General features: G+C 54.0%; 2 protein-coding genes across 7 annotated transcripts in view; one reads left to right on the forward strand and one right to left on the reverse strand.

Annotated features, from left to right (window-relative positions):
* Positions 1 to 7,469, reverse strand: LOC118575786 (fukutin related protein). Of its 3 annotated transcripts, none has more exons than XM_036176199.1 (3): positions 7,337 to 7,469; positions 5,384 to 5,446; positions 1 to 2,705 (listed from the first exon to the last, which is right to left on the reverse strand). In XM_036176199.1, exon 3 carries the CDS (start codon positions 2,662 to 2,664, stop codon positions 1,180 to 1,182), a length of 1,485 nt encoding a protein of 494 aa, XP_036032092.1. In that variant the 5' UTR covers positions 2,665 to 2,705; positions 5,384 to 5,446; positions 7,337 to 7,469; the 3' UTR covers positions 1 to 1,179. The 3 variants fall into 3 exon arrangements, with proteins under 3 accessions (XP_036032092.1, XP_036032088.1, XP_036032097.1); XM_036176195.1 differs by lacking the exon at positions 7,337 to 7,469 and adding an exon at positions 7,038 to 7,079; XM_036176204.1 differs by lacking the exon at positions 7,337 to 7,469 and adding an exon at positions 7,038 to 7,059 and having other exon boundaries at positions 5,384 to 5,443.
* Positions 6,636 to 15,599, forward strand: part of Strn4 (striatin 4) — a 24,543-nt gene continuing 15,579 nt past the window's right edge. For 2 of the 4 annotated variants that reach the window (XM_036176170.1, XM_036176172.1), the window contains exons 1-4: positions 6,636 to 6,973; positions 13,036 to 13,139; positions 13,557 to 13,630; positions 14,774 to 14,852. In XM_036176170.1, coding sequence (XP_036032063.1) covers positions 6,692 to 6,973; positions 13,036 to 13,139; positions 13,557 to 13,630; positions 14,774 to 14,852 — 539 coding nt within the window. In that variant the 5' untranslated portion in view covers positions 6,636 to 6,691. Of the gene's footprint in view, positions 6,974 to 7,138; positions 7,441 to 9,269; positions 9,425 to 13,035; positions 13,140 to 13,556; positions 13,631 to 14,773; positions 14,853 to 15,599 lie in introns of those variants that run through there. The other 2 variants (XM_036176186.1, XM_036176178.1) reach the window with 2 other exon arrangements.

The following is a 15,599-nucleotide window of genomic DNA, read 5'->3' on the forward strand; positions in this document are numbered from 1 at the left end:
CGAACCCAGGGCCTTGCGCTTGCCACTGAGCTAAATCCCCAACCCCAGGAAAGTTATTTTTAACCTGTTAAATGGCGCAATCACTGCAAGGCCCCACTTGGGCACTAGTTCCGGAGTGGGGCATAAGGAGGGCCTTGAAATGATGGACTGAATTAAAGTCTCCTATTGGCCACTTCCTAAATTCTCTGGTCATGGGCAAATAACTGCCATTTTGGCCTCAGTTATCCTCCCTGGAAAATGGACATATTAGCAGCTGTCATTTAAGGGGGTAGGAGTGAGGATAAATCCATTCGCGTGTATGCCTGGGCCCCAGTAAGCGCTCTGTAACTGTGAGCTATGGCAAAGGTTTACCCCTCCTGGCAAGTGGGGAAGCAGGTGCAGAGGACTGAAAGAGGTAATAAATACGTCAGCCAGGATCCCAAACCAGAGCCCTGCTGGTCTTCCAGGTGCACGAAGGGGTTAGAAGCAGCAGATACCTCACGCGGCGCTCTCAAAGAAAGTGCCCCATTCAAGGAGGCGAGGAGGTGGCCAGTGTGGTCCCACCACCCAGAGCCACTCCAGGAGAACCAGACCTGATGGCTCTGGAGCGAGAAGCCGGCAGCCGTCAAAGACGAAAAGGAGCGGACAGATGCGCCCTCCAGTGGAGGAAGCAAAACTACAGCCAAGGATCCTGAGGGTTCTAGACACAAAGGAGGTATTCAGTATCTGAGAGGAAACAGGCAGAAAGCAACTCTGGTCCAGGGCCTCCTAAGTTGTACGTGGTAGACTGAGGCTGGCTGGTCTGTCCTCTGGACCTCTCTTTCCAAGGGCCTAGGGCTCTTGGAATACAGGGCAGAGACTATGCGAAGGCCTGAGGATGGCCTCTAATCCCTGGGCCTGTCCATCAAAGGCCACCACTTTCCTCTGTTACTAGGATGGGCTAGGAGGTCTCCACACATAGCCCAGCTCATGGTTTAAGAGTATGTATGTTGCTTCAATCTTCGGCAGGGTTCCTGCCAAAGCTGGACTTTGCCTGTGGGCTCCCTCGAGTCTTCCTTGGCAAGTTCACCTCTTTTTCTCTCCAGTGCACAGCCTCACTGCCCAATCAAACAAGCTGTCCAGAGCCACACGACCTCCAAAGGCAAAGAACAGCTTCCTGTAACCTGCTGGACTCCAGCACCAGATACAAGCACCAGGGTTTCAGCCACCGGTCAAGCTTAAGAGTGCAGGGTTGGGGTACTCAGGGTTCTCGATGACGCCGGGGCCGAACTTGAGTTCCAGAAAGCGGCGGTAGTTGTTAGGGGCCTGTGCCATGAAGCCGGCAAACGGCAGGGAGATTAGCGGCTGCAGGAAGTGCTCCGGGAACTCCACATCCTGCCGGTGGTCCAGCCACGTGTCCTTGGTCATGACCCCATTGCGGGGGTAGAAGGGCCACAGGTCCACGTGCAGGTGGTTGCTCTCACTGTACTGCACTCGGAAGAAGTCGCCCTCCACCGCCTTCTCCCACACGAAGCCGCGTTCGTCCACTACTGAGCCAGCCTCGGCGCCCCGCAGCTGCTCGCAGTTGCCCACGTCCTCCAGGTAGATGCCCAGGTCTACGTCGTAGTCCCAAGGGATAATGTCGCCGTGGCGGGCTGCACCCAGCAACGAGCCGCCCTCCAGCCAGTAGCGCACGCCTGCCGCCTCCAGCACGCCCACCACGTAGCGGGCAGTCTCGCGCAGCGCGCGCAGGCAGCAGGGCGGCGTCCAGCGCCCCTCGTACAGGTAGGAGGGTGTGTCGCCCGCCACGGTCCCGAAGCAGCGCGCGCTCTCCTTACTGCAGCCGAACCACTCGAGCCGCCCGCCCTCCCAGCTCACCAGGCGGATGCCCAGTGTGCGCAGTAGCGCCGCCCTCCGCGAGCGCCCCTCGCGCTCCGCCTTCCAGCGCGCGTGGGCCGTGGTCAGCGGAGGTTGGCGCGCTGCGGCGAAGGTCAAGTCCAGCAGCTGCACTGTCCAGCCCCGTAGGGCGGTCTGCAGGAAGAGGCTGGTGGCCAGAGGCCGCGCCAGGGGCACCGAGAGGTTGAAGAGGTCTCGGGAGCGCAGCAGCAGCACAGCATCACCATCTAGGGCGTCGCAGCGGGGCGCGCTGGGCGCTGGACCGTAGCGCGCAGTCCACTCCCGCAGGCTGACGTTCAGTGCCAGGCACCGCGCAGGGTTGGCGGTGGCGACCGGGGCGGCTACTAGGCGCGAGCTGCTCCCGCGGAGCGCCTCCACCATACGCTCCAGGTGGCCTGGTGACTCGACCCGCGCTCCGTCAGGCACCAGGGCCACGAACTCGGTGGCCACGTATGTTTCTGGGCGCGAGGCCGCGGCTGGCCGGTCCAGGGCCGGCTGGAGCAGCGCCAGGCGAACGTTGGGGATGTGAGGCAAGGCCAGGGGTGGGTAAGGGAGCGTGTCCGCCGCCACCACTACGGGCTGGGCTGGGTCCTGCTGCAGGAAGGAATCCACCAGCTCCGGCACCGCGTTGTCAAAGGCCTCAAACTCCCGAATCAGGACGGTGACACGGGGACCAGTGGCAGGAGTACGGCGGAGGCCCCGTGCCCGGGAGTTTCTGGGTTGGTGTTGTAGCCACGACACATAAAAGAAGACCAGGAGGTTGAGGATGATGGCGGCTGCCAGGGCAGCCCAGCAGCGGGTGAGCCGCATGGGGCCCGATGTCAGACCCTAGTGGGGCCGTCCAAGGCATCCTGGGGAGATAGGATGAAAAGGGAGACTGGAGCAGGTTGTCGGCAGCCCCCTCCCTCAACCCTTCTTCCTGGATCTGATCTCAGGACTTGCCCTCCAGGACTACCGGGGTTGGACAGCTGATCTTTCTGCAGCTACCGCCCATTGTTGAGTTTATTGATGGGACACCACATAGTTGTAAATGTACCACTGAGCTGTGTGTGCAAGCCTGGTTAAGATGATATATTTGATGTCATGTGTATTTGATCACAATTTTTAAAAGCAGTAGTCCAAGCCGGGCGGTGGTGGCGCACGCCTGTAATCCCAGCACTCGGGAGGCAGAGGCAGGCGGATCTGTGAGTTCGAGGCCAGCCTGGTCTACAGAGTGAGTTCCAGGATGGGCACCAAGCTACAGAGAAACCCTGTCTCGAAAAACAAAACAAAACAAAACAGCCTTCAGAAAAGCAGAAGCAGGATGGGGAGTCCTAAGGAGAGCACTGGTTACATAGTAAGACTTTCTGCCTCAAGAGACAAAACAAAACAAAAACCCAAAAGCAGGAAGAGGAGGAGGAAAGAGGCAACAGCTGCTGTCCTTTAACCCCAGCACTCAGGAAGCAGAGGCAGGTGGATCTCCATAAGTTCAAAGCCAGTCTGGTCTACAGAGCAAATTCCAGGACAGCCAGGGTTACAGGCCCTGTTTTTATTTTTATTTTAAAGAGGGCCGGGGGCATGGCTTAGCAATAGAAGCCTAGCCTGGAATTCACCATCAAGGAGTCCCCCCAGGGCATGGCTTTTAGTGGCATAATTGCATAGCATTAACATGTTTCATCCCCAGTACAATAAGGAAGAGGGGGGAAATCCCAATCAAACAAACACAAAACAGCGCTGGAGAGATGGTTCAGCAGTGAGGAGCACTGGTTGCTCTTCCAGAGTCCTGGAATTCGATTCCTGGCACTCACAAGGCTGCTCACAACTGTCTGTAACTCCAGTTTCAGGGGCTCTGCTGCCTTCTTTGGGCTTCCATGGGCACCAGGCATGCATGTAGTTAGTACACAGATATACAGGCAGGCAAAACACTCATACACTTAAATAAAAATAAAGCCAGGAAGCTGAGGCACAGAGAGGTGAAGTCACTTGCTCAAAGTCACACAGCAGAGAAGAGGACATGGGACATGATGCAAGAAGCTAGTTCTGGAATCCTACTTCAAACCAGTAAACCAACAGGCACAGCAGCGGTACTCACTTATTTTTTTTTTTTTTTTATTTTTTTATTTTTTGGTTTTTTTGAGACAGGGTTTCTCTGTGTAGCTTTGTGCCTTTCCTGGATCTCAGTCTGTAGACTGGGCTGGCCTGGAACTCACAGAGATCTGCCTGCCTCTGCCTCCCGAGTGCTGGGATTAAAGGCGTACGCCACTACCGCCTGGCTGTGGTACCCACTTTTAATCCCAGTATTCTGGAGGCAGAAACAAGGGGATCTCTATGAGTTTGAGGCCAGCCTGGTGTACACAATGAGACCTTCTCTCTCCATCCCTCTCTCTCTCTCTCTCTCTCTCACACACACAGAGGCACACACAGGCACAACTAAAAAACCCTAGTAAATCACCTTGCTTTGTGAGATGGGATCTCACCGTGTATTGAAGGCTGGCTTTGAACTAAGAAACTCTTGCCCTTCAGACTGCTGGGATTACAGGCATATGCCACTATGTCCACCCAACTCTGGTTCTTTTTTTTTTTTTGCAATGAATCACATAGCCGAATTCTTTCACTCCATTTCTTCCAGAGCTAAGCTGACAGGTGCTTGAGGAGCTGAATATGCCACATGACTTATCCACTGAAGTCAGTATATCAAGTGGGTACTCACCAAGTGCTCTGTGCCAGGCTGTTCTTGAGACAGGGTCTCAATGTGGGCCAGGCTGACCTGAATTAGGTATATAGCTGAGGATGAGTCTACCTCCAAGGGCTGGGCTGGGATTACGGGCATGCACCACCATCTTCCACCAGCACTCGACCAGCTAAACTATGTCCTCAGCCCCAACCCCAACCCCAGCCCCAACCCCAACCCCAGCCCCTGTGCTCAGAGATCAGTGTTCAGTGGTCCTGAGAAGACAGGGAAACAAAAACAACTTAGGTAGGAGACCAGCAGGGGGCGTCAGTGAGTGACACAGGGACCAGGGAGAATGGTCAGGGAAGGGAGCCTGAAGCTGAGATCTTATTGGCTTTTCATCCACCACCACCCCAAATTTTATATGCTAGAAGTGGTGTGTAATCACAGCTCTTGGGAGGTGAAGGCAGGAGGATTAAAAATTCAAGGTCATCCTTGGCCACTGCTTGAGTTTGAGGCCAGCCTAGGCTACGTGAGACTGTCAGAAAAATTCCAAACCAACAAAAACCAACAAAACGGTGCATAAAGTCTGAGATGGCCCAGCAGGTAAAGTGACTGACACCAAGTCTGACCTGAATTTGATTTCCAGGACCCACACAATGGAAGGAATGAATCAACTCCTGGCCTCTTCTTACACATGTACATGGACACGATATAAATATGTGATATTTTTAAAGTGTATGTAAGTGTATCACTTGGATTTGGCCTGAGCCTCGTCACCCAGGTAGGTACTAAAAGGAGGTCTATTCAGGAAAGCCTTTAAAGACATAGAAAGGGCAGTATCTATGTGATTCTTGTGACATCAAGGGGACTTCTTACCTCCCTAGGTTTCAGGCTGAGGGTGATCAAGGAGGGTGGCTTCACCTTGAGTCATCTGCTCTGCTGAGGGAGGAACCAGAAAACATCAAATGAGCCAACTCCATGCAACAAAGCTCAATTTCATCCTACCCACAAAAGAAGTCGAGGACTCTTTTTTTTCTGTTTTTGAAGTCCATAAGCTGGGTTACCACTTCTATTGTCTCAGGAGTGGGGTGGATGGAGAGAAGGTGTATCAGTTATCAGAGCTAACTATCCTTCTTCCATGATGGTGTCCAAGGGCAGACGTGACAGCAGCTGTTACCATGACAACCTCTTCCCTAGACACATGCATCCTTTGGAGATAATCCTAAAACATCCCCTATCTTTCTGGATCACCAGAAGGTGGGAGATTGCCGTTATAGTAACCAGGGCATGGCTTTGACTGTTTCTCCTCTCCCTGGAAATGGTCCAGGCCCTGTAACCATAGCAACTGTCCCACAGCAGCACTTCTCCTCTAAATAAAAACACCTGGTTGGTTTGTCCACCGACCTCCCATATGGGAAGGGGAGATGGTTACCATGGTAATGCCAACTGGGTTGGCTGGGGGGAGGGGTCGGGCTGAGGCATTCTTCCTAGCGGAATGTCTTTGGGGCTGGGTTCTTTTCTACCTGAGCACTAGGTGAGGAGAGGTTGCCATAGTAACCGATGAGGCTAGGGTCAGAAGAACCACCAGGGACTTGGGTTACCTTAGCAACCTCCTCCTAGTGCAATGATAGTAGAGGATCGGGGCTCCACATATGCAAAATGGGAGGGGGGCCCGGAAGAGGCCTCCAGGTTGGAAAGGGTTGCTATGGCAACAGACTTAGGGCTCGGGACGGATCCCACTCCCCAAATCACCCCAGGTCGTCTATTTTTTTTTTTTTCTCTTTCCCTCGAAATGAGTGAAAGTGATGGGGGGTGGTATTTGCATCTGGAGGGGGACAGAAAGAAGTCCCGTTCCGCCTCACCCCTGCAAGGGGGACAATTGCGAGGGGCCCTCGGTCCTTCGCATAAGTTGAGGCGGCCTCTTCCCCCTCCCCTATCCGCGCCCGGGCGGGCGCGCACACAACCGTCGGGGGGTCGACCCCGGGTGGGCGAGGCGCGCGCCCAGCTCTGCGCTCGCCTCCGCTCCCCTCGCCCGCCCGGGGCGGGAGCGCGCGCGCGCGCACGCGAGGTGCGGGGTGGGGTGTGTGTGTGTGTGTGTGTGTGTGTGTGTGTGTATGGGAGAAGCGGCGCGTCCGCGCAGGCGCGCGAGGCACAGCGGGCGCGCGGGCCGGCCCCGGGGCCTCCATGATGGAGGAGCGAGCGGCCGCCGCGGTCGCCTCGGCCGCCTCCTCCTGCCGCCCTCTGGGCTCGGGCCCGGCTCCCAACCCGACAGCGGCGGCCCCGGCCTCCAGCCCTGCTCCTGGGCCCGGCCCGGTAGGAAAAGGAGGTGGCGGTGGAGGCAGCCCGGGCCCCACGGCGGGTCCGGAGCCCCTCAGCCTGCCTGGGATCCTGCACTTCATCCAACACGAGTGGGCACGCTTCGAAGCCGAGAAGGCCCGCTGGGAGGCCGAGCGCGCCGAGCTGCAGGTGAGCGCCGCCGCCGCCCTCCCGCGCCCCGCGCCCCCCGCCCCGGCCCGGCCTCGCCTCTCACCCGCCGCCGCCGCCGCCGCCATCTTGGAGCAATGGCCGCCGGGACGGCCGGGAGGGGGCGGGCGGGGCCGGCGACGGGCCGGCGACGGGGTCCCCGGGGCCTCGGGGCGGGACGCCGCGGGCCCGGACCGGCCGAAGGAGCCGAGCCGGGCGGAGCGGGCTGGGAGCAACCCCGAGTGGGAGTGACGGGCCCAAGCCGAGGGGTGCCCGAGCGGCGCGGGTCGGGGTCGTCGGGGACAGGGCGCTGGGAAAGTGCATGGGGTCTGGGTGACTAAAAACGCCTCGTCCCCGGATCCTCACCAGATGCGAGCTGTCAGGGCGGCACGGTCGGGGTGCCTTTCGGGGTGACACTGTCTTGACACTGCTGGATGCCAAGAGTGAGGCGAAGTCTTGAGAGAGCTGGCGTGGGTACCTCGGGGGAGTGTCTGGCCGGCCTGGAGGATGCGTGAGGACTAATGAGGGTGGGAGGGAGGGGTGTGGGAGGCGTCCCAGGATGAAGTCTCCAAGAAGGACACTTTGGGGACGTGGGTACCATGTAGGGAAGGCGCCGTTTGGGTGGAATCGCGGAGTGGGCAGAGGACATACTTTAGGAGCTTGAGGGTGGGGAGCGACGGCTCGGGGTCTCGGCGGCAGTAGGAAAGATGTAAGGATGTTAGGTAGGAAGCTCTGAACTGCAGGGGCATGTGTTGGATAGCGTGTCCAGCGTGAAGACAAGCGCACCTGTGATGGACACGGTGAAGAGGAACCGAGGTGCCTTAGGTGATGAGTTAGTGGGGAAGACAGCAGGAGGGGGACCTCCATGAGAGAAGTATTTGTGCAAGGTCCTGAAAGGGGGAGTTGATGGTTTGTGGAGAAGAAATGTGCCAGGTGTTGGTTCATGGAATAGGAGTTGGGCTGGGCTCTGTGACCTTGAACAAGGTACTGTTGGTGGATAGTGGTCTTTCAGATCTATGAATCCGAAAGGTGAGCACTTGAAGGCCTTCAGGGATGGGCCACCAGGAGTCAAATGGTTCCTACGCTGGGGTGTTATTAACAGAAATAGTCAGTACTTGGCTTCTGGCAGTCCATCTTTGTGTTTCCAGTGTGCTCATTCCTGTCTAATTGAAGTAGGGCCCCAAATAAGTGACTGATCGCAAATTCTGTCCATGGGATGGATGAAGAGAACATCTTGCTTTTCTCCCATCCCTTAGCTGGTGGTAGCTGAGGCTGTGGTGGGAGAGAAATCCTTATGTAAGTGCTCCTCGTGTTGTGCCCAACTCTTAACTAGGGCTCTTTCCCAGCATACACCTCATCAGATCTTCTCAATACCCCATTATGTAGGCGGGACCAATGTCATTACCTCACTCAGCAATAATGACAGCAGCTGCTGTTTGTTCAGGGCAGATGATGTGCTGGACACTGTATTGAGGACTATGATGCGAGCTATCACTTAGTTCTTGTAGCACTCTGAGAAGGGAGATGGGATCCCTTCCTCTCTGTTTTAACAAGCAGAGGAGGAGCCAGGTTTTGGGAAGGCGAATACTGCAAGTCACAGCAGTGAGTGGCAGTGCTGATCTTTCCCCTCTCCAATACTCAGCACAGGTGAGAAAAGTCTCCAGGGAAGCTTGGAGGCCTTGGCAGGTCACCCAAGCCCTCACAGCAGACTGAGGGCCGAATCTTGGCCTCTGGAACTTGACATGAGCACCACTGACAGCATCCACTGTGCCCCCCCCCCCACACACTTGCTGTACAGCCCATCTTCCTGCCTCAGCATTCCAAGTATTGGGATTACAGGTGTGTGCTACCTCTTATTGAGAGGTATGTGTCTGTCCCCTCACTTAGTAACCTTTTGTGGAACTCATGGAGTTCACTCTCCGTAAGAGGCTCCAGCATCATCATTTTGTACTTTTGTTACATTATAAGTCAAACAGCAGGGGTGTGCAAGTGTGTGTGTGTGTGTGTGTGTGTGTGTGTGTGTGTGTACGTGCACAATGAATGGGAATGTGCTAGAATAGACCACTTTGTGACTTTTCATTAAGTCTCCTTTTCCTATCAGTACAGAGAGCTCTTTTTTAATAACGGCGTAGTATTCCTGTGGGTATTTATACCATAGCTTATTTATTTTGACCCTTGTCAATGGATTTTTAGGATTGTTTCCACCTTTCCCAACCTGTCAGAAATGTCTTTGAGGCCTCAAGAAACAGCTCAGTTGGTGAAGTACTTGCTGGGCAAATCTGAGGACTTGAGTTTGATTCCCCCAGAACCCAGATAAAAGAGGCAGGCATGGTGGCACACACTTGTAATCTAGTATTGGAGAAGCAGAGATGGCAGGTTCCCGGGGCTCACTGGTTAGTCTGCCTACCCACTAAGAGCTCCAGGCTAAGGAGAGGTCCTGTCTCAAAAAACAAGGTAAGGATGCCTGAGGAATGGTGCTTCTGCATGCATGCGTTTATATACACACACAAGATATGGCTTTGATGACTGAGCTTATCCTGTGTGAGTGTGACACAGAGTGGGGAAGTAGATGTCTTTAAAAAGTGATTGATCTCTTTTGTAATCTCTTCTACATTTTTATTTTTATTTTATTTATTTTTGTTTCTTTGTTTTGTTTCAAGACAGGGTCTTACTATGTAGCTCTGGCTTTCTTGGAACTCACTATGTAGACCAGGCTGGCCTTGAACTCACAAAGATTCACCTGCCTCTGCTTCCCAAGTGCTGGGATTAAAGGTGTGCACCACCATACCCGGCTAGATTTTAATTTTAAAATTAAGTTTGTTTATTGTGGCGGTCAGATGACAAATTGCAGGAGTTGACTTTCTCTTTCCATCCATGTGGGTCCTGAGATGGAACTCAGGCAGCAGGCTTGGCAGCTGACATCTTTACTCACTGAATCATCTCCTTGGCCCATGTGCTTCTTTCCATTTACCTATCTGTCTGTCTGTCTATCTGTCTATCTATCTATCTATCTATCTATTTATCTATCTATCTGTCTATCTTTGAAGCAAGGTCTTGCTGTGTGGCTATGGCTGTACTGGAACTTCATCTGTAGATTAGGTTGGCCTTAAACTCACAGATCCCCCCGCCATATACCATACACACACACACACACACACACACACACACACACACACACACACACCTCTAGCTCCTGAGTGCTGGAATTAAAGGCACTTGTTACCATATTTGGTCCCTTTTTATTTTTGAGTCAGGTCTTACTCTGTAGCCCAGGACGGCCTCAAACTTGGAATCTTCATGCCTTAGCCTCTGGAGTGCTGGAATTACAGGTCTGCATCATTACAGGAATAATCCCATCGTTTGTAATGGGTGTGCATCAGCATGTCTGGCAAGCAGCATCCCTTCTCACTCACTTTCCTTCCATCCAGCATGCACACTTTCTGAAGGGTAACTTCCATGAGACCCTTCATGACAGGGCAGTGTTGGTACTGAGAAGCTGGCCTTGGCTGTTTATGATACAGTGCTCAGGACACGTGTGGGAAGAGGGCTGGCCAGGAGATTGCAGAGCTCAGAGCAGAGAAGTGGTGGAGGTGCACTTGGATAATAAGTAGAAATGTGCTGGGAGAGGTGGCTTCTCAGGAGCAGATGATGTGGCTCTTGCCCCTCAGAACTTTCTAGGCCAGCAGAAGAGGCTGCTTTATTCAGGAGACTGCAGAGAACTGACTGTGCTCATGCTTAAAGTCGATTGTGGGGCTCTGCTCCATGCTTCTGAGAAGGGAGCCCTTGGGGAGAGCTCTAACCTGATGTTCTTGCAATGGAGAGAGTAGATGAGGCTCCAGGGAGAAACCTCAGCCTCCTGGGCACTCTGGGACCAGTAGAAGCTCTCCCTACCAGGAGCTGTGTGAGCTGTAGGCTCCAGGTCACACACTGAGTGGGAGCTTGAGGATAGGAAGATCTGCAGCAGGAGCAGCTGTGTTCCATGAGGATGCTGCTGCCTTAGGGGAGCAGCCTGGGAGAGATGGCAGCCCCAAGGTGGAACTCAGGGTGTTGGGGCCCTGTGGCTGGAGGGTGTGGCACTTCTAGCTCCCAGCTCCCCTGCCGCCCCTGTGTAGGAGGCAGGCCAGTGCCAACACTTCCCCAATCCAAGACACTTCAGCCACATCTTCTTGGTTTTCCGTCCTCTCTTCTCTACCAGAGGAACTGGGAAGAGGACAGCAGACTGAGACCGCGCTCCTGGGGCCTCCCCTCAGCTAGTCTCAGTTCTTCTGGGTTTAAAGTAGTTTTTATTGGATTTATTTATTCATGTGTTTGCTGAGATTGCAGGCATCAGTGCTACCATGCCCAATTTGATGCGGTGCTGGAGAGAAATTTAGGGCTTCGTGTATGCTGGGCCAGCACTTTAATAGCCTCAGCCCAGTCCCAGGGTTCCGTGGTGGCTGCTTTTATTGGGGTGCCTCCTCTTTGAGCTTTGCTGAATTCACACTTGGTTCTCCACGTTGTGGTTGTAATGACCTTGGTACACACCTGGTTATAGCTTTCTCCTGTGGCTTCCCTGTGCTCTTCCTGTTCATCTCTGTGGCCCATGGCCCTTTCTCTCACTTTGTTCACTAGCCCTAGTTCACATTCTGATGCCGCCTTGCTGTACTTGTACGAGGACCTTTAGTCTGCCCTGCCCTGTTGTCTGTCTTCTGCCTGCAGCTCCCTTCCCTCCCTCCCCTAACTTCTGGTCAGTTTCAGTACTCTGTTAAACCTGGGTAAAAAGGGAGGTGAGAGATAGCAAGCCTGGGGCACAGGGGCAGGGCAGATAGGCCAGGGCCTTGCTAGCCCCAAGGAGGGGATGAACAGCATGAGTGGAAGAACCAGGTGGGTCAGCCTGTGAGCTTTTGGGGGAGCCCTGGAAGCACTTGAGACCTGTGGTAACGTGGGAAGCAGAGCCCCAGGAAGATAGCCAGCTAGCTGCAAGGGCCTGGCCTCCCAAGCCTATCTCCCTGATGGGTCTTGGTTCAAGGGTTAGGTCCCTTTGACTAGCTGGGATTTTGAATTAGTGGACAGGAAGAGAAAATGAAGAGAGGCAAAGGCAGGGGCTGGTATAGCAGCCCTCATTGCAGGTTGGAGCTGCACGTGAGAGATAGTGCCCCGGTGCTCTGTCCTCTTAGCAGAGGGGGGCCGGATGAGCCACTTAGTATCTGCAGCAGATCAGTGGCAGAGCCACACCTGGCTCTCAGGCTGCCTTGGGCTGGAACAGTGGAGCCATTCTGGGAAAGCCAGCAAGAGCCCCATGACCTGGGCTTTGGTAGAAGGGCTTCCAGAACATGCTTGGGGTGCCTTGAAGGCTGTTGGCCCAATGTCTCTAAATGGCCTGTTGACAGACTGGAGCTGACTAGGGCAGCCCAACTCGCAGACAAGAGAGCTTGGCAGGAACCGTTTGCCATGTCTGTGGCACATCTCCTCATGCCCTGGGCAGCATAAAGCTTCGAACAGCTTCTGCATTGTAGCGGGAGCTGAGCCCAGCCTCCTACTCTTGTCCCTGAGCTCCAGAAGTAGCTTCCTACGCCTTCCAGCAACAGATGCTCTGAAGAAATAGTGGGATACCACCTCCACCAGCAACCACAGGGACAGCAGCTGATGGGGGGAAGGTGGAGTCCAGGACTGTTAATGCTTAACACCCCCAACCCATCCCTGACCTAACTCCTCAGAAGGCCATAGCCAAGTCAGGCCATGCTGCCCCTGTTTGAACTTCTTGGGTTAAAAATGCCTCCTCAGCTTGCTTCCCTCCCTGCCTGCCCATCTTCCTTTTTTTTTTTTTTTAAGGTAGAGTCTTATCTTAGCTCACACTGAACTTGAACTCATAGCAATCCCTCTACTTCAGCCTCCCAAGTGCTGAGATTACAGACTGAGCTCTTTTATAGGTGATATATAGAGACCCTGGAGAGTGCCCAGCATATCCTCTCTCTTTGAACCCTGGCTTTGCTGTGGAGGAGGGGCTGAAGCTGTGTCTGAATGAAGAGGGAGACACAGCATCAGTGGCCCTGAGCCCTGTTGTCCTCCTTTCTCTTCTGTCCCAGGCTCAGGTGGCTTTCCTCCAGGGCGAGAGGAAAGGCCAAGAGAATCTCAAGACGGACCTGGTGCGGCGGATCAAGATGTTGGAGTATGCGTTGAAGCAGGAGAGGTGAGCCCTGCCCCGCCAGAGAGGTCACTGTTATGGGCAGGCTGCCAGGCTGCTAGCTACACTCTTCCAGCAAAGGAAGTTTATCTACCTTCCTCTTCCCATCATCCCTAGGAGTAGGGTGAAGCAGATTGTAGTGGGTGGGATTCAGATGCCAGCAGCAGCATTAGGGGCCATGGCAAACCTGTGTGCACCAATTCTGGACAGCTGCTACCTTGCTTATTCCTGCCATAGTCTGATGGTGTTGCTGGCCATGGTTCTGGGAAGGAACTGAGGCTTCAGGAGGAGAGTAACTGAGACTCTTAGAGCTGGTGCCTCTGGGGCAGGGAGTGAGTGAAAGAGGCCCTGGGACTTGGGCTTCCTAGGGTGGTCCCTTGCTCTGTCTACTCTTGTCTACTCATTTGTTATTTGCTCTTTTAGGGCCAAATATCATAAACTGAAGTTTGGGACAGACCTGAATCAGGGGGAGAAGAAAGCAGATCTGTCAGAACAAGGTACCTGCCCTTGCATCCTCCCTAGACCACCCCCAGCACTGCAGCTGCTTGGCATAGAGAAGTTGCAGATGGCCTACACGTCCTTACTTTGCTCTGTGAAAAGTGGCCATAGGGTAGAGTGGGTGGGGCTGCATCCTCAGTGTCTCTTCCCGTCATCGGTCCTGTGTCAGACTCGGTGCCCAGCACTACCTGTCCGCCATCCTGCTGTCCTCAGGGACATGGTGATGCCCCAGCAGCTCCTCCTCCTCCTCCTCCTCCTCCTCCTGTTAGGAAAGTTCATGGGACTATTTATAGCATGCTGTGGAAAGCACAGAAAAGGTATCACTGAAGAGGTGGTGTTTGCACTGGGCTGTCATTCAGTCATTTTCCCTCAAAAATTGGTATATGATGTGTTGGCTTCCTGTCACGTAACGGGCACGGCAGAGAGGAGAATAGATGTGATCCTGTTCTGTGGGCACTGGTGGCTTAGGCTTCTGGAAGGAGGGATCAGATGCCCATAGGAGTGAGGGGATGTTTTCAGGTGAGGCACTAGTATTGAGTCAGTAAAGGTAGACCCAGTGGCAAGGGCACCAGCATGCTTGGCTATGCTGGTGATGCTGGGAGCTTGGTCCAGGGCTCTATAAAGGCCTTGCCTGCAGGGATAAGGGAGGTCATCATTTCATTCCATGCTTCTCCTACCAAGATGTAAACTCTTGATTGGTGTGGCCCAGGCATCTAGCCCAGCCTTACAGATGCCCAGTGGATACCTGATGAGCAATGCACAGAGCAGGTTTCCCAGCCAGCCTCACCTCATGCCAAGAGGTGAGAGCTGCAGTGTGGGAGGCAGGCTTTCCTAGGCGCTCAGAGATGTTCCAGGAAGTGCAGCCAGACTGCCTACTCCTTACACAAGAAAGCAACAGCCAGCCATGCGTGTGGAGGCAGCTCTGCTGTTATTGGGGGTGGTTGGCAGTGGCCAGTCAGGAGCCTAGCAGTGAGGAGAGCTTCCAAGACAGGAGTCACTTGGAGTGGGAGAGTGGGTGGAGCGCACTCAGGAAGTGGGGACAAGCCTGTGCTGGTGACAGATTCAGACTTGATGTCAGGATGCAGGGGTGACAGAAAGTATCCGTGCCCTGACTGAGCCAGCCTCCTCTTTCCTCTCTCTAGTCTCCAATGGCCCTGTGGAGTCGGTCACACTGGAGAACAGCCCGTTGGTGTGGAAGGAGGGGCGGCAGCTTCTGCGACAGTGAGTGAGGGGGGATGGGACAGGATGGGGCGTGAAACACACAGCATACTTGGCTCAGAAGATAAGCCCAAGGAATCTACAGTCCTTCCTGTCTCCACTGGGACATGAACTGTCAGGATCCTAACCCAGCCAAAGCTGGAATGACCCATCACCCCATGGGAACTAGAGGGAAGGCTTTGCAGCAGGGGGCACCCTCCCATACCCTGAACTTGACCCTGTATGCTTCTCTGACATTTCCTTTAAAAAGAATAATGTTGGGGGAAAATATTTTTTAAAGAGTGAAATTAAATTATAGCGGTAGTAGTAACTGGGTGCTGTGGGTTCAACCCAGGACCTCGGAGAAGGGGAGCCTTATTAGCTTGCCTTCTGAGTGGAGAGCTGTCTTGCCTCCTGAGAGGAGAGAGGCCCCAAACAGAATTGTTGGACCACCAGCCTCCAGCCAAATCAGGATTTGTGTTACTTTAAAGACTTTAGCATTTTAGATTATCCGAGAAGTAAATAAGCCCATTTCTGAGGAAATGTGACCCTGTCTGTACATGTTAGCATCTCCGCTATCAGCCTCAACACTTAGAGAGGTGCCTTGGGTCACCAATAGTGTGTTCTGTGCTCTGTTAAGATCCAGGGCTCACCTTTTACTGTGCTTAGGCTTTGTAATGCTTTGACTAAGTATTATCAAATCCTCCATATAAATTAGCTAGGTTACATAAGGTTAAGAATTTCATGGGTGGAGTGTGATTTAAGTGTTGA

The sequence above is a fragment of the Onychomys torridus genome, chromosome 1, assembly GCF_903995425.1.
Source record: "Onychomys torridus chromosome 1, mOncTor1.1, whole genome shotgun sequence".
Taxonomy (NCBI): Eukaryota; Metazoa; Chordata; class Mammalia; order Rodentia; family Cricetidae; genus Onychomys; species Onychomys torridus.